The following is a 22,561-nucleotide window of genomic DNA, read 5'->3' on the forward strand; positions in this document are numbered from 1 at the left end:
CATGCAGAGCTTTATGTATGACCCAATGCTTTCTGTCTTTGAAGCTTTTGTTGGTAGATTGACCCATTAAGCAGTAGGTATTAACTGTTAAATGTCCAATTTTTGCACTGTACCAAAGAAATGAGCATAATTTCACATTTGTAAATTTCTATTATTTTTATGCGACTGCAAAAATATAATGGTATCATGTTGTCTGCATCGTCGTCAGAAGACGCATTTTGTTTCCAGACAATAACTTTTGTTTTAGTGAATGGATCTCTATAATTTTTTACCAGAAGGTTTTAAAAACCGCTAAAGGAAGGTTGGGATTCATTTTGGGGGTTATGGTCCCAGTAGTTTAGGAATAAGGGGCCAAAAAGGGGGCCCAAAATAAGCATTTTTGTAGTTTTCCAACAATAACTTGTGTTTAAGTGAATGAATCTCTTTGAAATTATACCACAAGTTTCAATATCATGAAGGGATGGTTAGTATTGCATTGGGGGGTTATCGCTCAACATTTTTTAGAATGAGGGGCAAAAGGGCCAAAAAAGGGGAAAAACTAGTTTTTTCTGGTCAATGGACAATTAAGACAATTTAAAAGCAGTGTAAGGGAGGTAATTCAAAAACATTTAACATTACAATGTTGGGCATGTTCTGATTTACCTACCTTACACTTCTAGTAAATTATGTATAAAGAAATGTCAGGTTTTGGACTAATTGCAAGAAAAAAGTTCTCAAATTCCAAATTTTTGAAAAGTTTGAAGAAGAAATCTCCAATTGCACAATAGAGTTGTAGGATCTTGACATTTGTTTTGTGTCAGAAATTCATATTATATCAAAAGTTTTATCACAATCCAAATTCAGAGCTTGAATGTTATGTCAAGACTTTCCCCAACTGTTCAGGGTTCGACCTCTGTGGTCGTATAAAGCTATGCCCTGCGGAGCACCTGGTTGTCAGTGTTGTAATAAAAAATGCTTTCGCTTTAATTGGTCTGCATGCTGATATTTTATTTTGTTCTAATGTTAGCTATGAAAGGATCATTTCCTTATGAGAGTCTTGAAATAGAATGTAAAGTAAGATTAGAGATTGTCTTTGTTACATTCAAGTTGTGTGTTATAGATGTTAGATTGACTAGAAAGTTTTTTCTTCCAGAACTGTTGATTTTTTTTTAAAGAAATCATCAGTTAAAATACATGAAAATGTCAAAATGTTGGCACATGTCAGGCTGTTGTTCAAAAATTAAAAATTTAGACCATTTAATCAAAAACTATTTTGTCGTTCAAATTTTAAATATGTCATTATGTAAACAAATAGACTTCAAGACATGACTTAATATAGGGTCAAAGGGGATTTTTTTAAACAAAAAAATAAAGAAATTATTTAATAGGTACACATTAACAAAGGGAATCAAATTTCCTCTGTTGCATAAGATATGTCAGAATATTGGATTATAAGGGCCTATATGTGAGGCATAAAGAATGGAAGGTATTTAAAACATTTAAAAGTTGATAAGCTTTGCACATTTGAACTGCTTAAAAAAAGGAACTTTAGATATTGTTTACGTAACATTTGTAATTTGACATCAGTGATAAGTAACTTAAATAGTGGATACATTGTGAAATGTAATTAAAATGTCATTGTTTCAGTGGTTTACATACAACGCTTACCTCATTGTTTGGGGTGTATTTAGGAATGCCAATACAACATATAATTTTATATTGGATCTAATGTAACTTGTTTAGTTTATTTGTGGCTGCCTATAAAAGTGGTTCATCTACAGTGATCATATATAATTGACCAGTGATCAGATTTATGTACTGTATTAGATATGTCCTTCAGTAAATATCCATGATATCTGATACTGTGGATTCATTTATTTTCGTGGGGACCAATTTGTTGAGATTGAGGGAAAATTATATTTTTTGGTGGATATTTGTGGCTTACCTCTATATCCACAAATTTTTAAATCCCTGGAATATAAATGAAACCACAGTATTGAAAAAAGCTACAAGGAGCAATGTGCCTGACATAGGTCATAGGTTTTGATTTTATTATGCCCCTGCTGGAGTGGAGGGGGCATTTTGAGTTTTACCCTTGTCTGTACGTTCCAAAATTGGTTTCTGTTCTCTTATTTTAGTTGCCTCAGCCAATTGTTACGAAAATAATACACAATACTAACTAAAATAAACACAGATCCAGTTTGAATTGTGGTGGTGTCACTGTAAATGCTCTAGAGTTATGCCCCTTTACAAATTGAAAAATTGCTGAGTTTTTGTTTCCTTTCTCTAACTTAAGTTTGCCTCAACCAAATGTTATGAAACCTACACAAACCTCAGATCAAGTACAAATAGATGGATAGCCTACCTTTTACTGTCTTTTTATGATATGCAAGCAGGGACATCATCTGTGTCCCATGGACAAATTCCCTATTTAGCTTCATTCTCCATTGGTCTGGTAATGTTTTGATAGGGTTTGTAACTAAGAAATTATTTGTCATTAAGTTAAAAAAGCTATTCATGACAGGTGTCAAAATGAAAGAAAAAAATGTGGGCTAAACATGCAATGTAGCAACCCAACAATATTTAGTATGATGTCAGCTCTCAAGAGGAATGTCTTTTTAACAGAACGTATGGCCTCCTTTTCATCTTACAGTTGACATGTTAAATTTTGATAATTTTCTTATTCCCCAGCTGTATGTTTGAACTTACGTCAGTCGGTACGTCCCTAAGTTGATTTCCGTTCTTCAACTTTAGTTTGCCTTAACCAAATGGAATGAAACTTTCACACAATATTTATTACCACAAAACTCTGATCAAGTTTGAATTTTGGTGGTGTCAATTTAACTATTCGAGAGTTATGCACCTTTAAATTGTTTCCATTCTCTAACTTAAGTTAGCCTCAACCAAATGGTATGAATGAATTTTGGTGGTGTCAATTTAACTGTTCAAGAGTTATGCACCTTTACAAACGGAAAAATTGTTTTTTGTTTCCATTCTCTAACTTAAGTTGGCCTCAACCGAATGTTTTGAAACTTTTACAAAATGTTTATTACCACAAAGTACTGGTCAAATGTGAATTTTGAGGAGGTCACTTTTGTAGTTCTAGAGTTATGTTCCTTTACAAATGGAAAACTTGCTGATCATTTCTGTTCTCTAACTAAAGTTTTCCTCAACCAAATTTTTTGAAACTTAAACACCATGCTAATAACCACAAAACTCAGATCAAGTTTAAATTTGGGTAGTGTCACTTTTACCTTTCTTCAATTATTTCCCTTTATAACTTCATATGATATGCAAGAGGGGCATCATCTTTGTCCCATGGACACATTTCCCATTTATTTATATCAGAAACTATACATGATTAGTTAGAAAAAGTGTGTATAAGAGTTCTCTACTTATATTTGAATAGCTGACATGCCCATATGGCAAGGGTTTTTTTTCGTTATATCATTTGTAGAGTTCATACCCCTTTTAAATATTTTAATTTGATAGCAGATGATGCATTTTAAAGTGTCTGTCATGTTTAAATAATAGCGATTTGAAATTTATGTAAGCGTGAACAATATGTATTTGAAGTGTTACAAAGTGTTGTTAGTTGAAACATGTTTATCCGGGGACATAACTTCTCTGATCAGGTGAGTAAAACAAACTTTCTGGTAGTTAGTTTGACACAATGATAATTATGATGACTCTGCTTCCATATGAGTGTATTCTTCAAGAGTCATTTAAGTGTAAAATGATAGATCAGGAATATGTAGGGAAATTTTGATGTGTTGCTTTTGATAGGTTCTTGTCAGTGTATGAACCTACATTGAACCTTAATTTGAATAATTTATTTATGTTACTATTAATGCTGGTTGATAATATTTTAAGCATTGTCAGTATATAAAATTCTTTAAAACACAAAGTATACATTTAGGATCATTGAGTCAAATCAGTGCCGAAACTAAAAATATCTTCACAGTTTTTAGAGTGAAATATTCTTGATTATTTCAATAGGTAGAAAACAAGAAATAATAAAGCTGACAGAACAGCTGATATCGGCCATAACTGGAGGAGATTATGAAGCATATACGTAAGTATAAAAACCTTTAATCTCATTCTATTATAGTGAAACATGTCTCAAAGAATTATAGTAGAGTAAGGGACATCAGGGAATATTCTGTAATAAGTTAACTTGTGTAAATTGAACATATTCAGAACAAAGCAAACTGTCACAAAGTGGTGAGTTTTAGACAGATTTCACTGTTATGTAAAATTGCTGATAGCAAGCGGAGAGAAGTCTGGGGATGAACAAAGCCAGTTGAAAAGAATAAGGTCACTAAAAATAACTGCAGTCCTGATTTTTAAAACTGTTGTTTTACCTACTCCATAGTTTTCTTAAGATAAAAAAGGATTAATATAATCAAGAAAATATGGTATGATTGCAAGTGAGACAACTTTTCACCAGAGACGTAAAAGTTAGTAACTATTTGTCACTATGAACCACTGAGTAAAACACATATCCCATAGCAATCTATAAAATACCTTGACATGAAAAATGTAAAACAATGAAACTAAAAAAAAAATGGCCTGATTTATGTATATAAATAGCCATAACTCAATGCACATCAACAGAATAGAACAGCAAAGTAAGGATGTGTTGTAATAGTCCGGCGGCTTTGTAAAAAATTGTGCACATCCTGTTACAAGCATGAAATTTGGCATAGACCTTCCTCAACTATTACTCTTTTATTTCAGATAGGGAGGCATTTGAAAAAAATGTCTCACTTCCGGTAAAATCCAAAATGGCGGACGTTATACTTAAATCAGCCCAATATCGAAGACTAGCGTGTAAAAATGTCCTATTATCATGCTACTATCATAATATTTGGTACAGACCTTTGTGTTTTACTACTTTTGGATAAATTAAATAGATTAGATGTCTTCAGAAACCCCACTTCCGGTTAAAATCCAATATGGCGGACATTGTACTTAAATAGCTTATTTTTTAGAGAGGGTAATTGAAATGTGTTTTAACGTATTGCTACTATAATTACATTGTGTATGAACCTTTCTTTGGTGCTTCTGATGGAGACAATGTATAAGACATATGTCTTAAAAACCCTTACTTCCGGAAGTATCCAAAATGGCGGACAGAGAAATATCAATTTTTTATTCAAATTTTCAACTTTCTTCAAAATGTAAAGAAAATGATTTTATTTTGTGCTGGTCATTAAACTTTTGGCTTTAAGTTATCCCCAAAACCACTTATTCTAGCATGTTGTAAATGCTAAGATATAAAGTTGACACTTCCGTTAAAAATATGACGTAAATTTTAAAGATGAGTCCTCAATCTATTTCTTCGATGTAGAGTTTTGGATAGATTGATTTAAACAAAATAAAATCACTATAGTACTAAAAAATATTTAAAACTACTTCTATTTGGCCAAGAATACATGCTTATTCACAATCACCACCACATGCACACAAGGCAGTGCACGGGAGACCCGATTTTACACATTAAAAATAACCGCGGCATCCTTTCTTACATCCATAATGTACAAGCTTCTGAAAAAATGATGAGGTCTCAGAAAGAGTTTTTTTTTAAAGGGACCCTCTTTGTCCCTTCGCAATCCATTAGTGACAAGACTAGGTAGCATAAGAGTCAATCCAAAGCTCGTCTCACTAAACAACTGCATTAGTATATTACACGTTTTACATGCTTGAAAAGACTAGAACAAGTCGTGGGAATAGCCTCACTTAAAATGAGATTTCCCTTTTGTGCAAAAATTGACTTTCTTGGTTCGTTAATCATGTTAGATCTGATAAGTTTGTACAGTACAACCCCGGTGATTTAGGCTGATCAATCATCATTCTTTATGTTAAAGTCACATCTTCAAATACCATTAATGTCTCCCACGCAGTCTTTTTTTTCCTTTTCAAGCAAAGAGAGAACAGTATCACAACCCGTCATAAGGTATTGGTCAGAAATAAAAGTGTGTGATCACTCATTGCCTAGTGCATTTGAAAGGCCATTGATAGATATTAATCCAAAGATTTTTGCCTCCCCAAATACAATCAATAGTTCGTCTGCCCCTTTGTTACGGAATAGCGAAATACTGGTAGTTTTAAAGCTGCTAAAAGAAGCAAGGGCAACATTTAGGGGAAAGGAAATACACAGACGAACCCAGGATTAAAAACATCCTCAAAGATGGGAAAGTTTTCTGAGAGATGACGACAGTAAGAAAGAACTTTTAAGTTTTCATTCACAGGAGCTTGCTCAATACAATTTTGAGTACAAGGTAGTTGAAGCAACAAATGCTCAGGATGTTTAGTGTTATCCACCACTTGATGATGTTTCAAGTTTAGCACCATGTTTACAGGAAGAGACTGACACTAGAATCAAGATAGATGTGTCTGATGCAGTGAAACATAGACTTAACTGAGTCATGACTCAAACAGTTGATACTGATGTCATTGCTGTTTTGCTATTCCGTGACATAGGGCAGACAAACTTTGGTTTGCATTTAGAAGGGGAAAAGTATAAGATATATATCAATTAATGACCTTTCAAATGCACTAGGCATTAAAAGATAACACGTTCGCTGGAAAAGGAACTGCGTTGGTGACATTAATGGAGTTTGAAGATGTGACTATAGCATTTAGAATGATGATTGACCAGCCAACATCACCATATGGATTTGATGTTTAATGTCATTGAAAACGATACATGGTTTTGTTGGAAGGTAAAAAAAAAAGAAACAGATTAGGTTAACAAGGCAAGAAAATATGTGTTTTTGCAGAATTTATTAAGATGTGAGAAACAATACCACAGTCTTTGTAAATGTTGGAAATCAGCTCTCCGATTGTGAATTGCGGCCTACTGAGTATGCTGATTGGGTATTATGTCCTTACCTAAATAAAATACCTTGAAACTGAAATACGAGTGGATGAAGTCTTGGATGCGTATGGTAGTTATAGCAACAAATGGTCAGGATATTCTATCTTATCCACCACGTAATGTATTTCAAGTTCAGCACCAAGTTCACATTTAGAGGCAGACACTAAAATCATGGTGCATGTGTCTGATGCAGTGAAACACGCACTTAAACGAGTCATGATTCGAACAGTCGTTAATGATGATGTTGTCAATACTGTTTCGCTATTCTGTGACATAGGGGTAGACGTTGTGTTTGGGAGGGCAAAAGACTTTGGATTAATATCTATCAATGGCCTTTCAAATGCACTAGGCAATGAGTGATCTGGGTGATCTGAAACACTTATTGTTATCCATGTCTTTACCTGTTGTGATATGGTTCTCTCTTTGCTTGAAAGGGGGGAAAAGACTATGTGGGAGACATTGATTGCATTTGAAGATGTGACTTTAACAAAAAGAATGATGATTAATCAGACTAAATCACCGGGGTTTTACTGTAAGATCGCACAAACTTAGCAGATGGGTATAACATGGTTAAAGAAGCAAGAAAATAACTATTTGCGCAACAGGGACGGCTTTTCGAGGCTATTCCCTCAACTTGGTCTAGTCTTTTCCAGCATGTAAATAATGCAATATACTTAGGCAGGTGTTTAGGGAGACGAGCTTGGGATTGGCTCTTATGCTACCCACTCCAGGCGGGGACAAAGAGGATAACTTTTGAAAAACTCTTTTTGATGCCTCATCATTTTGTCAAAAGCTTATACATTGTGGATGTAAGAAAGGATTCCGCAGTCATTTTTAATGTGGAAAATCGGATATCCCGTGCACTGCGATGTGTGCATGTCATGGTGACTGTGAATAAACATGTATTCTTGGCCAAATAGTAATAATTTTAAATAATTTTTAGTACTATAGTGATTTTATTTTGTTTTAATCAATCTATCCAAACTCTAAATCGAAGAAATAGATTGAAGACTCATCTTTGAAATTTACGTCATGTTTTTAACCAGAAGTGTCAACTTTATATCTAAATATTTACAACATGCTAGAATAAGTGGTTTTGAGGATAACTTTAAGCCAAAAGTTTAATGACCAGCACAAAATCAAATCATTTCTTTACATATTGAAAAAAATGAAAATTTGAATAAAAAATTGATATTTCTCTGTCTGCCATTTTGGATATACCCGGAAGAAAGGGTTTTTAAGACGTATGTCTTATGCATTATATCCATCAGAAACACCAAAGAAAGGTTCATACACAATGTAATGATAGTAGCAATACATTAAAACACATTTCAGTTACCCTCCCTAAAAAATAAGCTTATTTAAGTACAATGTCAGCCATATTGGATTTTAACCGAAAGTGGGGTTTCTGAAGACATCTAATCTATTTAATTTATCCAAAAGTAGTAAAAAACAAAGGTCTGTACCAAATATTATGATAGTAGCATGATAATAACACATTTTTACACGCTAGCCTTCGATATTGGGCTGATTTAAGTATGACGTCCGCCATTTTGGATTTTACCGGAAGTGAGACATTTTTTTCAAATGCCTCCCTATCTGAAATAAAAGAGTAATAGTTGAGGAAGGTCTATGCCAAATTTCATGCTTGTAACAGGATGTGCACAATTCGTCTGAAATATGCTTGTAGCCGCCAGACTATAATGAATAGTTGATACATTAAGACTAGAAGATTTAACTTAATAATATATTCATTGATCTACTGATACCAAACCTGATATTTTATCTCCTTTGCACATTTAAGAGATGTTCTTTTCTTTCTTTCCTTAAGCTATAAACTCAAATGCATGTTTATAAGGAAGAAATGTGACTTAAATTTTTAAATCATTGGGAATTTTTCATATTTTTGATAATAAAGTACTCAGATTTTGTTTATTTTAGTAATAAGATATTTTAAGGGGTTTATTTTTGTGTTAACTCAGTCAACAAAAGTCTAAATTGATTTGTTAAATCGTCCAACTCAATCACAAACTAGACACAATGTTTAAAGGACTTTAGACAGTTTTGAGTTAGTCAGTCAAGTTAACACATCAATTAACTCTGTTGAAATGTCCTTCATTACTTTTAACTCCAATTAAATGTAAAGATTCATCAACACTTAGAGAAGGATTTAGCTTGTTTAGGACTTCCTACTAGTGGCATCTCATATAAACTTAAGTTGCCATGACACTCACCAATGAAATAAAAGATACTATGACCAACTTTTCCTTGGTCTCTAGGGACCCATTTGTAATCATACCACATGTCCTTATTTTATAAATAACATAACAAAAAACAGAATTATTCAGTTATAGTTCTGATTTTTATTGCTGACAGGGGAGTATTGATTTTACTGTGACATAAAACTTAATACTAATCTCTGTTTTATGATAAATATATCACAAAAACAAGTTCACCAACATTCAACTACTCGTCAACACCACAAAAAAGCTTATCAAATGAGTTTAAAGGGTTTTAAAGGCCATATATACTCATTCAAACAATATAATAGTAGATTAAGAACACTTATGAAGATATAAGAGGAGCATTAGGTCCTTTAGCACTTAAATCCCCCATGGAATTTGAAGAGTTAGCAGGTATGACATTTAGTCAATGAAAGTAACCATATCCAATACTAATACTTATTTTTAAGATAAAATATTTGGTGTATTTCATAACATATTAATAGATTATAGATTGAAATGATATAAGGTATATTTGCATGCTCTTGAATTGCGTACTTTAATGACCATTTTATATTTTCGATTCATGGTCACAAGTTAGAGGATTTTCCTTCTTCTTAAAACAAGTTATAAAATGATCCGGTTTTGAGGAAAGACAATCGTTTCACATATGTTGATTATATAATCAAATTGACTGAAACTACTACAATAGTTTGTAAATATTGTTTGTTTACAGGAAATTTGTAGATCCCCATGTTACATGTTTTGAGCCAGAAGCTTTAGGAAATCTGATTATTGGAATGGACTTCCATAAGTTTTATTTTGACCATGGTAAGTTAAAAAATATCTTTACTACTGAAACATCAAGATCCAATTTGTTAGCTGGATTGAGGAAAAAAATTATGAATCAAAGAATTCTCCCTTATATATAACTAATATAGCACAATTGATTCAATTTTCCTGCAACGTTTTGTAGAAGATAACAAAACAATAAAATACAACATCAATAGACGACATCACCATTTACAGTAGGCGTGACTTCATGGACCCCCAATGATTCCATAAGGGGTCATTACTTTACAGTGTTTAACTAATCATGTCATAATTTACCCCATGGTGCGATAAATATATATATCATATATCTTTGCTGAGAAAAAAAAACCAAAAACATCAAGGATATATGGTAATAAATGATGTAAAAAAAAAAAAAAACTAGGACTTGAAAAATAAGGTGGACACAACTGCAACTTTCATTGGTCACCTTTCAACGAATAATCAAAAGTGCAAATGCCAATACAAGATAACAACACAAAGACTAGATACCAAGAAGAAATGGTGTGCTAAAATATCTTGTCACCTTAAGGTTCAATGAGAAATATTAGAAAGTCATTCAGATTCAAATGCATAAACAAATATTAGTTGTACATAAGTTGAAAATTATATGTAGTTTAAAAAAACATAATTTTCTGCTGTGTAATGAGTGAATAATCACCTAGAAATATTGATGAACATTATAAAAAAAAAAATATTTATGTTTTGAAATTAATCATGTTATAACATAGATCATCTAGACAATATTTAAGTTTGGTATGCATGTTTTGTAGTGTTCTCAAAGAACAATAAGCCAGTTAATACCAGTATCCTGACACCTCATGTTCACTTACTGGGAGAAGATGCAGCTAGTATTGCTTATATCAGATTAACACAGTTCATAGATAGGTAAGTTTAATCACTTAAAGATGTATATATGTTTAACTGATATATAGGTTAGTTTAATCTCTTAAAGATGCATATATGTTTAACTGATATATAAAAAAATGAAAGGGGATAAAACTTGAAAGAAAGGAAATCTGTTAATCTAATATCCATGATAAAAGGAAACAAATTTGAGCCAGCTCATTGGATATTTGATTATTCATTAATTCTGTCTTTTTTATGTGATATTCAATTATTGAATGGTCCAGAACCATGTGTGAGGTATGTGTGCCTGCACCCAGATCAGACTAGGAATGTTTCTTTTCCAAACATCTGAAAATTTATTTGTTGGACACAGATTGACTTCTGATCTCTAATCGACTTCAATTCCACAAATCAGAGGCTGCACTTAACTCACTTTGTCTTGTCTATGATAAAAGTAACAATAACAGAATTTTTAACCGGATTTTTGTGACAAAAATGTCGGTTATTGATTTGGGGATGTACGGTGGGCGGCCGGGCGGCCGGGCGGGCGGCAATCAAATGTTGTCAGTGCATTAACTCATGAACCGTTCAACCAAAGCTTTCAAAATTTTAATATGTTATTACTGACAACTATACGAAGGTCAAGTTCAATAATGGCGATTTTGACTTTTACCGTTCAGGAGTTATGGTTCTTGAAAGATTGAAAAACGGAGTTGTCCGTGCATTTACGCATGAACTGTTCTACCAAAGCTTCCCAAATTTTAATATGTTGTTACTAATGAAAGAATGGAGGACAAGTTCAATAATGACGAATTTGACTTTTACCGTTCAGGAGTTATGGTTCTTGAAAGATTGAAAAATGGAGTTTCCAGTCGTGTCCGTGCATTTATGCATGAACTGTTCTACCAAAGCTTCCGAAATTTTAATATGCTGTTACTGATGACAAAATGGAGGTCAAGTTCAATAATGACGATTTTGACTTTTACCGTTCAGGAGTTATGGTTCTTGAAAGATTGAAAAATGGTTTTTCCCGTCGTGTCCGTGCATTTTCTCATGAACCATTCAACCAAAGCTTTTGAAATTTTAATATGTTGTTACTGATGACAAAATAGAGGTCAAGTTCAATAATGACGATTTTGACTTTTACCGTTCAGGAGTTATGGTTCTTGAAAGATCGTAAAATGGCGTTTCCATTCAGGTTGTTGCATTTACTCATGAACCATTCAATCTAAGCTTTTCAAATTTTAATATGTTGATACTGATGACAAAATGGAGGTCAAATTTGATATTGACGATTTTCACTTTCACCATTCATCAGTAATGGTTCTTGTGATATAGCCAGGACACAAATAAATGTTAATAAATCCGGTTTGCTGTCGTTGTGACAGCCTCTTGTTAGATATATATATTGAAACTTTTCTCAAAAATATAACTATAAGTATGAACAATAGTACTTTTACATTGCAGAAGTGGTTTGCCAGTTACAACACAACAGGAAGAAACAAGAGTTTGGCAACGTAAAGATGGCAAATGGCAAAATGTCCATCTCCATAGGTCAGGTGGTTCCTCTGCCCCTAACAAATAAGATGGAACACTAAATATGGATAGAAATCTTTTCCATTTTTGCTCATTGGTGTGTCTGCTTTTGTCAAAGGAAGCAGAAGCAGAATTTAATGGCAAAGGAATTCTTCAATCCCTTCCCTTGTCAGTGGTGTACTCATGGTGGTACACACAAGTCTAAACAATATTTTGTCATTTTTAATGTAACAGTCAAACTTTTTTTTTTTAGATTTTTCATAGTGTTTTAATCTTAAAAATTTATATTTATTATAAAATAAAAGTCTTGTCTTTATAAAGAAAATAATGAGATATTTTATTTATCTCGCATAATATTATTCTTTCAATTTTTGTGAGTACAGTTGTTGAGAATGATTTTTTTGTATGAGGTTTTTTTGGATAGCAGTGAATTCCTAAGATGATGCCTTATGTTAGGTATGGGATATTCGTTATTTATTTTAATATATCTGGATAATCCCTTATTCTATTTATAGAACAAATATCACTGTATTTAGAACATTGAGGAAAGATGGATTTTGTAAAGTTGTAATTAGGGAAGTAATATATGTGGTACTGGTTAGAGACTGTATTTTTATAATATGCAAATTATATACTGATTAGATTTCCTACTACAACTTGAATATTTTGTCTGGTCTTTCTTAGCATGCTTTACTACACATATACAGTTTTATTTATAAACACAATATGTAAAAATTTGATATTTTTTTTCTATATTCTGTACAAAACTACTTTTTTGCTTATATTTTTTAGTAAAAGAGCATTTTATAGTTTTATTTCTACAGTTTTGTCTATAATTTATTTGTTTTCATAGTTTTACAATGGAATTGTTGAATTTACTTCTAATATCCTTTTTCTTTGTGAAGTTGTAGGTTTTGAAATCTTGACGACAGAAAATTATCTTACAATTTTTTTAATTGTGTATCTGACATTTCATTCAGAAAATTAGTTTATCTGAGTATTTTTCTCAGAAAAAAATCATAAAAAGTGCAATATATGTGTTATTTTTGTTTTTCAGATCAGATTTATGTCTGTTTGTTGTATTTTGGATTTCTGGTGTCATATTTTGTCTAACATTTATTACATTTATAATTTTTTTCCCCGAGTTAATTGGAAAGTATACTTGCTTTATCTATGAATACAATTAACATAGACTTATGCAGCGTTATGCAAATTCATTGTTTAATCTGATTTCTTGAGTCATAAGAGGCCACATCAAATATTTTCTTTTGAATTTTGAATTTAAAAAAGTTTAACAGCTGAATGACTGAATTAGAAATTTGACAAGATTAAAATAATGAAAAAAAAATCGGCTATTTATAACAAATAATTATAGATTTGAAGCATTTTGAATGTATTTGGATGTACTAAGATAAGAAATGGCAATTACATCATTTGTCCTACCTTACAATTTTGATTTTGTAAATTATAGAGGAGTTAAAACTTTCTGTAAAATTATTTATAAAGAAAAAAAGTCACAGTATGTTAAGAGATATTTTTTCCATATTTTCTACAAATAGCAATTGATATTGCAATTAAAGCCATAATTAAATACATACATTATACAAATGTTCTGGAGGAGGGGGTATGTCATTCATTACTTCTATATAATAATTAAAATATTCAGACTTGTATTTGTTTCATTTATTAATGTGTTATGTTGTTAACCCAATATAAGATTTAGCCCTTAACATTATTGCATAAATAGTAAAGCTTTACATGAATCAGAAGCAAATACTTTTTGTAGTATTCTATTGGTATTCTTCAAGTTCAGTATATTTGAAGTGTTCAGTATGAGTGTACAGTTACTATTAAGTTCTCTTGTCACATTTCTTATTTGGTATATTATATAAGTAATAAGATAGGGGTATTGTCTGCAGTTATTGGTAGATTTTCTGTGTAAAATAAGCAACAGATATCTGGCTCATTAAAATTAATGTGAGATTTCAGTGACAAAATGTTGAGATACTAGAAGGTCAATTTCTGCAGACTTATCTAACTCTGTTACCTGTAAGTAAATGCTTTTTAACCGGATTTTTGTGACAAAAATGTCGGTTATTGATTTGGGGATGCTCGGCGGGCGGCCGGGCGGCCGGGCGGTCGGGCAGTCGGGCAGTCGGGCGGTCGGGCGGTCGGGCGGTCGGGCGGGCGGCAATCAAATGTTGTCCGTGCATTAACTCATGAACCGTTCGGCCAAAGCTTTTAAAATTTTAATATGTTGTTACTGACAACTAAATGAAGGTCAAGTTCAATAATGACGATTTTGACTTTTACCGTTCAGGAGTTATGGTTCTTGAAAGATTGAAAAATGGAGTTTTCAGTCGTGTCCGTGCATTTACGCATGAACTGTTCTACCAAAGCTTCCCAAATTTTAATATGTTGTTACTGATGACAAAATGGAGGTCAAGTTAAATAATGACGATTTTGACTTTTACCGTTCAGGAGTTGTGGTTTTTGAAAGATTGAAAAATGGAGTTTCCAGTTGTGTCCGTGCATTTATGCATGAACTGTTTTACCAAAGCTTCCCAAATTTTAATATGTTGTAACTGATGACAGAATAGAAGTCAAGTTCAATAATGACGATTTTGACCTTTACCGTTCAGGAGTTATGGTTCTTGAAAGATTGAAAAATGGTGTTTCCAGTCGTGTCCGTGCATTTTATCATGAACCATTCAACCAAAGCTTTTGAAATTTTTATATGTTGTTACTGATGACAAAATAGAGGTCAAGTTCAATAATGACGATTTTGACTTTTACCGTTCAGGCGTTATGGTTCTTGAAAGATTGTAAAATGGTGTTTCCATTCACGTTGTTGCATTTACTCATGAACCATTCAATCTAAGATTTCAAATTTTAATATGTTGATACTGATGACAAAATGGAGGCCAAATTTGATATTGACGATTTTCACTTTCACCATTCATCAGTAATGGTTCTTGTGATATTGCCAGGACACAAATAAATATTAATAAATCCGGTTTGCTGTCGTTGTGACAGCCTCTTGTTATGTAAATATATTACAATAATCTGCACAATGGTGTTAAATCAGCATATATATTGTTCAAATTTAAAAATGTTTTCAAGGTGTATTTAAATTATAGGGAAAATACATCCCTGCCAAATAACTTTATACTTTCCAAGTATTACACTGTCTCTGTTTTCATCGGGGAGGATTTTACATGTCATATGCATAATAAAATCAATTGTCCACATGTCATATGCATAATAAAATCAATAGATTTTTAAGGTCGTCCGCTTTAACAAGTACTCAGTAAAAATGTTTCAATCACTTGATGTGCATGCTACATTGTTAATCATTTGCAAAAACCTACTCAAAACTAAATGTCCAATCTTAATTTTTAGCCTTAATCTTGAAAAGTTGTGATTTATTCCCACGCAAACCAAAAGCTACCACAGACTGGATTAATATTTTGTCTTTGAAAAATTCTTTTATTTAGATGCAAATGTAAACTAGTGGCATCGGTCAGCTTAAACTTTTTCATGAATATTCCACTATAGAATCCATAATAAAGCTATTAAATGCAGACTTGCATGCATAAAAATGTCATAATATTAGCCACTTGAAATGAAATTTTGTATGTAAAAAATCTATGGGAAAAATGAAATCTTAAAGCTCCTGAAATGTTATGCATTGTTGAATAAGCAGAAAGTTCGTTCCGTTTTCCTTTACATTATTTTTTTTAAACTAGAACCGAATCATACATAGTTTGTATTTGTATCTGGACAGTTAATTTAGTTGTTATAGGGCAAACATTTTATGAGAGTTCTGCAGTTCTTATATCAATTGTCAATGTTTATGTTAGGTGTACAGTTTTATTGAAATATTTATTTACGCATCAAAGCTTTGGTCATTTTTAATTTGCTTCTTATGTTAATTTTACTGTCATATTTGCTTTTATAGATAAGAAAATGTACAATAAAAAAAAATTACTGGCAAATTATTTTTCTAAGGGTAAACAAATTTGGGCTTAATTTAGTTTAATTATTATGTCCAACTGCTAAACTGTTTTCCATTTCTTGTCACACTAGTTCAGTTCTCAGGGAAATGATTTTAGTTTATTTATACTTTTACTTTAGTGGCAACAGTGGTTCATTCTTTAGAATCAGTATCATTAGAGTACTCAAGATAAAGATGACTAGCTCAATAGTATATAAAAAGGGACAAATTTTACATGTCACTATAGTCTTTTATTTTATTGTTTAAGTCTCTACAATTTGTTGACCGTTATTCATAACATGCAGACTTACCAAAGTAATTTAATTACTGGTCAGCATCCTAATTATATTTGGTCCCGACCTTTTCGAAAATTTGTAGAAAAGCTGAAAGTTTAATTTAGACATATATAGTTGTTTCTAGGAGGGGAATCTTTTAAGTTATCATCATATTTAAAGTTATCATCTTATTTAAAGTCATTTACAGTTAAAACCTTTGAATAAATAATAGATAATGATAACAAATGGTAAATTTTTGACAATCTTTTTGTACCTTTTTTTCTACTGTTGCTTACTTTTCCTGGTTTTATAGTAAAGTAAAATTGCAAAAGAATACATTATTACTTTCATTTTGATACTTTGCTTTTCTTTTTTCCTTCTTTCTTTTTTTTATTTCAAGTTAGATCTGTTTTTCATTTCATTCATTACATGTATAACATCATTTACTTGCTTCAGATTCAAGTTATAACAATATACAATGCAAAATTATCATATTGAGTTATGGGCTATATTCATCAAAATATCAGCCATATATCACATCCAATTTGATGTACAGGTTCTTAAAGGAATCTACCATTTATGACATTTTGTCAATCTTTTAGAAGTTTTATTTGCTGCATAACTATTTAAGTTAGATGTAAAGAAATAACTGATAAGATTACTTCAATAGTAACGGTAAAATTGGGAAGTTTGGTTTAAAATAAGGATATTCGTACAATTCATATATGTCCTAATCTACCTGACAAAATACGTGAAAAAACTTTGTTCCTGAGATTTGCAAGAAGAGATATTTATGCACTCTTTTGAATATGTTCACCATTGAAAGTATTATTACTGATTGAGTCCATTTTAATATCATTGCTAAATAATAGCATCTTTAATACTGGGTCTAAGAGTGAGATGATATTTGGTAATGAACAAAGGTTGTTGTCAGTCACATGACTGTATACTCGACATTTCTTGACACTTCACCTGTGATAAACATTCTTTTCTAGTTCATCATGATAATCATTTCTAATCATTGATATTTGCTCAAAACTTGATACTTGTACAAAAATAAATCTAGGATTTACTGCACAATCAGCAGTTCTTTTCATTAGTGAAAAGAACTTAGTTTAGTGACAGTTGAGTTATTCTGCCAATAAGTGATTGGTAAACATAAGAGCATTGCCTCTTTAGAAAATATCTCTTTTTCGTGCCATTTTGAATATTTGATAAACATCAGCAACTAAAAACTGGGAGGGCCAAAAATTGGAAACAGTTTATATTTCATATAATGTTTCTGTACTTATAATACTATCTGGCTTTTGAAACAAAATATGTAGTTTGCTTAACACCCAGTGTTAGGAAGAAAAAAGGAAACTACTATTTTGTAGGTTGATGCTTGGTTACATTTTGAAAATTCAATGTAATCCTTTAGGTATTATTATTTAGATGAAATAAGTATTTGTTTTGTACAAGCACCTTGTTTTGAATGTCATGTTTTACTGCATTATTTGTTTTTTATTCCAGATATTATTTATCTTTTTATATATTTTCTGTTTTGTTATTTCATGCATATCATCAAAATTTGTCATTTAGTGAATATGAAAGTGTATAGACATTGTATATATTTTGGATTCATTCCTTTGTCTGTTTTGGTTTGATTCCTGGAGTTTGTAATGAACCAGGCGTACATTAGCTTTTTTACCTTTGCTTCTTCTTTGCTACTAATGTACAAAAAGAACTGAATTTTCGTATTCCTTTAATTCAATAAATTATTTTTCGTAAACCAAAGAGTACTAACAAACTTATTAGATGGTGAAACTTGTGAATAGTAAAGGCATAAGTGATTTGACTATAAACGATAGCTATCGCGGGTGTTCTAAGAATGCCACATAAAAAAATAAAGAAATCTGTTAATCAGTTCAATGCAACAACTCTTTTGTATGTTAAATTTAGCTTGTATTGTGACTAAAACTTATTATTTGGTTGTTTACTTTATTTATTTATCAGGCCATGGCGAAAAAGACATCCTTTTATCAAATTTATTTTCCCAGATAATGTCAAAGTTTAAAGTTTTAAATTTTGACTAAACACCAATAGTAAAGACAATAATACTCCAATTCAGCAATATGTTGTTTCTTATTTTTAACCTGCTTGAACAATCTTACAGATTAAATTTTACATTGGTTGAAGAATGATAAAGGGTAAAATTTTATTGCTTTTGTTAGAGAATAAAATTCATGTATTTAAAGCATGAAGGTAGAAACTATTCATAATGAATAAGTTGTGCAGGTTCATTCTGTGTGTATGAATTAAATTTTATGTATGTTTGTAACAATGTTGTCCTTCCTCAGCAATTTTTTTCAAATTATATCTGTTTATGTAGTGCTTCAAAATTTTAAAATGTACTTTTCAAATAAATCACATCATAACTTAATATTGGTTTGTGTTTTTTGTCATGGTAGTTAGTGGTTGAATGACCCAGAATATCTCATGCATGCTGTTGTACAAACGGCCTGTAATTGTATAGATTAGAATATTTTATTTTATGATACTTTTTATCAAAGACTGGCTAATCTAGAAAACTTGTTGCTTGCCTTTTGTATATTCCACAGGTGACTGAATAGTTTGGGAAATCTATTTAAACCTATCATGAACTAGCTCAGGGGCGGATGCAGGAATTTTCGAAAGGGGGGTGCTAACCCAGGGCACCCAGGGCAAAGGGGGGGTGCAAAACATATGTCCCGATACAAATGCATTGATCGGCAAAAATAAAGGGGGGGTGCGCACCCCCGGAACCCCCCCCCTGGATCCGCCACTGAACTAGCTTGAGGAATGGTATTTAGTTAATAGGGCCTCGCTGAATGGCGGACGCCCTTTAGTGATCAGTCTGTCCTGTCTGTCCGTCCATAAAACGATGTCCGCTCTATATCTAGAGAACCGTTATGATTTCAAAGTTTATACTTGACATGTTTATAAACCATCTAAAGGGGTTGTGTCATAATTTATGTACAACTTCCTAGGTCAAAGGTCAAGGTCAAAAACTTTGCCTTCAGTTGACAACCCCATGTCCTATTGTAAAGATCATGTCTGCTCTTACCTCTATATCTTGAGACTTGTTATGATTTCAAAGTTTATACCTGACATGTTTATAAACCAACACCAGGGGTTGTGTCATAATTTATGTACAATTTCCTAGGTCAAAGGTCAAGGTAAAAAATTTGGTTTCAGTTGACAACCCCATGTCCTATTGTAAAGATACAATTTTTTTACCATGTAGGTTATTCAGAGCGGGGCCTACAGAGATTGTTCTCATCTCAATGAATTCTGGATTTTCAGTCTTCTGTCATTTTCTTTTTTCGATGCTTACTCAATTGCAACTTTACTTGAAAATATGTTATCACATATTTAAAGGAAGTTTCCATCTGAATTTGAGGTCACAACATCCAAGATCAAGGACAGAGTTACTGAAAATAACTAGTAGACCCCGATTGGTGCTGAAAAGTTATTTCTCCTGGATAAATCAAATGCTACATATGGGAAGCAGTCTTACTTTAATATATAGTAACATATAATGGAAGAAGGATCCCATTTGAATTTTAGGTCAAATTGTATAAGCTCAAGGTCACAGTATCTTAGAAAAGAGTAACACCAGTGCAGACAAGTGGTTAAAGGTTATTAGCATACAAAGATATAAGGAGATTGTTATATAGTTCTAATGAGACAGTTTTTCACCAAACCAAAATTAACAAGGACATTTACAATCACAGGTCATTGAAGAACCTTTAACACTGAGCAAAACCCATACCATGTAGTAAGCTCTAAAAGGCATTTTATATAACAAAATGTAAAACAATAGAACAGAACTGTCTTATTTAAGCAATGCTTTAAAATAAATGATGACAGAGTTTCCCGAGTTTAGAAGTTTTAAGTATTTTTTTGTTTATTTTTTTATTTAATTTTGTTCAATGTTATTTTGATTTGGACAAAATTTGGTTGTTCTAGTATCATCAATTTAAAATCAACTTTATGCTTGCAGAATCATATACACAACGTAATATTGGAAATAAGATTAATGCAACAGCAACTCAACAAACACATGTTTACAAAACAAACAGAAATATCTCCAGGTCAAGATACATCTGTAACACTTTTTTACTAAATAACTAATTAGTCTTGATAAGTTGTGAATACATTCCACAGAAATACTCTGGATTCATTTTTATTCCCTGATGAGAACCAATGTTCACTGATCTCTTGGGTAAAGTTGAATCATTAACTTTAGTGTACAACCAAGTTCAAATATTATGTATGCTTGTTAGCAGCCTTTGGCAAAACCACGAAATCAAGTATCCACGAATATACAATCTTTCATCAAACTGCAAAAATTGGTACCCAAAAAATAAATAAACAAACTATCTATATACAATATTCCTACAACTGTCAATGAAAAAAAGGGTGATAGAAAAAAAATCCAATTGGCTGGCCTCTTTCTAGACCAGATTACATCTCTTTTTAGAGGCAAAAGACAGTCTTAGAATAAGTTGCTGATGTTATTCCTGTTTATTATGGAGGTTTAGTCAGCTGTTGTTATTTATATTTATCATTGATGTCTAGTCAGCTGTTGTTATTCATGTTTACCATTGATTTCTAGTCAGCTGTTGTTATTCATGTTTATCATTGATGTCCTGTCAGCTGTTATTGTTATTCATGTTCATCATTGATATCTGGTCAGCTGTTGTTGTTATTCATGTTTATCATTGATGTCTAGTCAGCTGTTGTTATTCATGTTTATAATTGATGTCTAGTCAGCTGTTATTGTTATTCATGTTTATCATTGATATCTAGTCAGCTGTTATTGTTATTCATGTTTATCATTGATGTCTAGTCAGTTGTTGTTGTTATTCATGTGTATCATTGATGTCTAGTCAGCCGTTGTTGTTTTTTTTTGTTTATCATTGGTGTTTAGTCCGCTGCTATTATCATTCATATTTATCATTGATGTCTAGTTAGCTGTTGTTGTTATTCATATTTATCATTGGTGTCTAGTCAGCTGGTGTTGTTGTTCATGTCCATCATTGGTGTATAATCAGCTGTTTTTCTTATTCATGTCCATTGTTGATGTCTAGTCAGCTGTTGTTGTAATTCATGTCCATCAATTGTTTCTAATCGACTGTTGCTGTTATTCATGTCCTTCATTGATGTCAAGTCAGCTGTTGTTGTTTTTGTTTTGTTTATCATTGGTGTCTAGTCCGCTGCTATTATTATTCATATTTATCATTGATGTCTAAACTGCTGCTGTTGTAATTCATATTCATCATTGATGTCTTGTGAGCAGTCGTTGTTATTCATGTTTATCAATGATGTCTAGTCAGCTGTTGTTGTTACTCATATTTATCATTGATGTCTAGTCAGCTGTTGTTGTTTTTGTTTTGTTTATCATTGGTGTCTAGTCCGCTGCTATTATTATTCATATTTATCATTGATGTCCAAACTGCTGCTGTTGTAATTCATATTCATCATTGATGTCTTGTGAGCAGTCGTTGTTATTCATGTTTATCATTGATGTCTAGTCAGCTGTTGTTGTTACTCATATTTATCATTGATGTCTAGTCAGCTGTTGTTGTTATTCATATTTATCATTGATGTCTAGTCAGCTGTTGTTGTTATTCATATTTATCATTGATGTCTAGTCAGATGTTGTTGCCATTCAGGTCCATCAATTGTTTCTAATCGACTGTTGCTGTTATTCATGTCCATCATTGATGTCTAGTCAGCTGTTGTTGTTTTTGTTTTGTTAATCATAGGTGTCTAGTCCGCTGCTATTATTATTCATATTTATCATTGATGTCTAGTCCGCTGCTATTATTATTCATATTTATCATTGATGTCCAAACTGCTGCTGATGTAATTCATATTCATCATTCATGTCTTGTGAGCAGTCGTTGTTATTCATGTTTATCATTGATGTCTAGTCAGCTTTTGTTGTTATTCATATTTATCA

General features: G+C 31.9%; 1 protein-coding gene across 4 annotated transcripts in view; it reads left to right on the forward strand.

Moving 5' to 3' along the window:
- LOC139489592 (calcium/calmodulin-dependent protein kinase type II delta chain-like) overlaps positions 1 to 18,994 on the forward strand; it is an 89,842-nt gene extending 70,848 nt beyond the window's left edge. For 3 of the 4 annotated variants that reach the window (XM_071276173.1, XM_071276172.1, XM_071276174.1), the window contains 5 exons: positions 3,979 to 4,054; positions 9,821 to 9,915; positions 10,689 to 10,803; positions 12,232 to 14,359; positions 15,337 to 18,994. In XM_071276173.1, the coding sequence (XP_071132274.1) occupies positions 3,979 to 4,054; positions 9,821 to 9,915; positions 10,689 to 10,803; positions 12,232 to 12,349 (404 nt within the window). In that variant the 3' untranslated portion in view covers positions 12,350 to 14,359; positions 15,337 to 18,994. Of the gene's footprint in view, positions 1 to 3,978; positions 4,055 to 9,820; positions 9,916 to 10,688; positions 10,808 to 12,231; positions 14,360 to 15,336 lie in introns of those variants that run through there. The other variant, XM_071276175.1, reaches the window with a different exon arrangement.
- Positions 18,995 to 22,561: the final 3,567 nt, after the last annotated feature.

Source organism: Mytilus edulis, chromosome 9 (genome assembly GCF_963676685.1).
Source record: "Mytilus edulis chromosome 9, xbMytEdul2.2, whole genome shotgun sequence".
NCBI classification, from domain to species: Eukaryota; Metazoa; Mollusca; class Bivalvia; order Mytilida; family Mytilidae; genus Mytilus; species Mytilus edulis.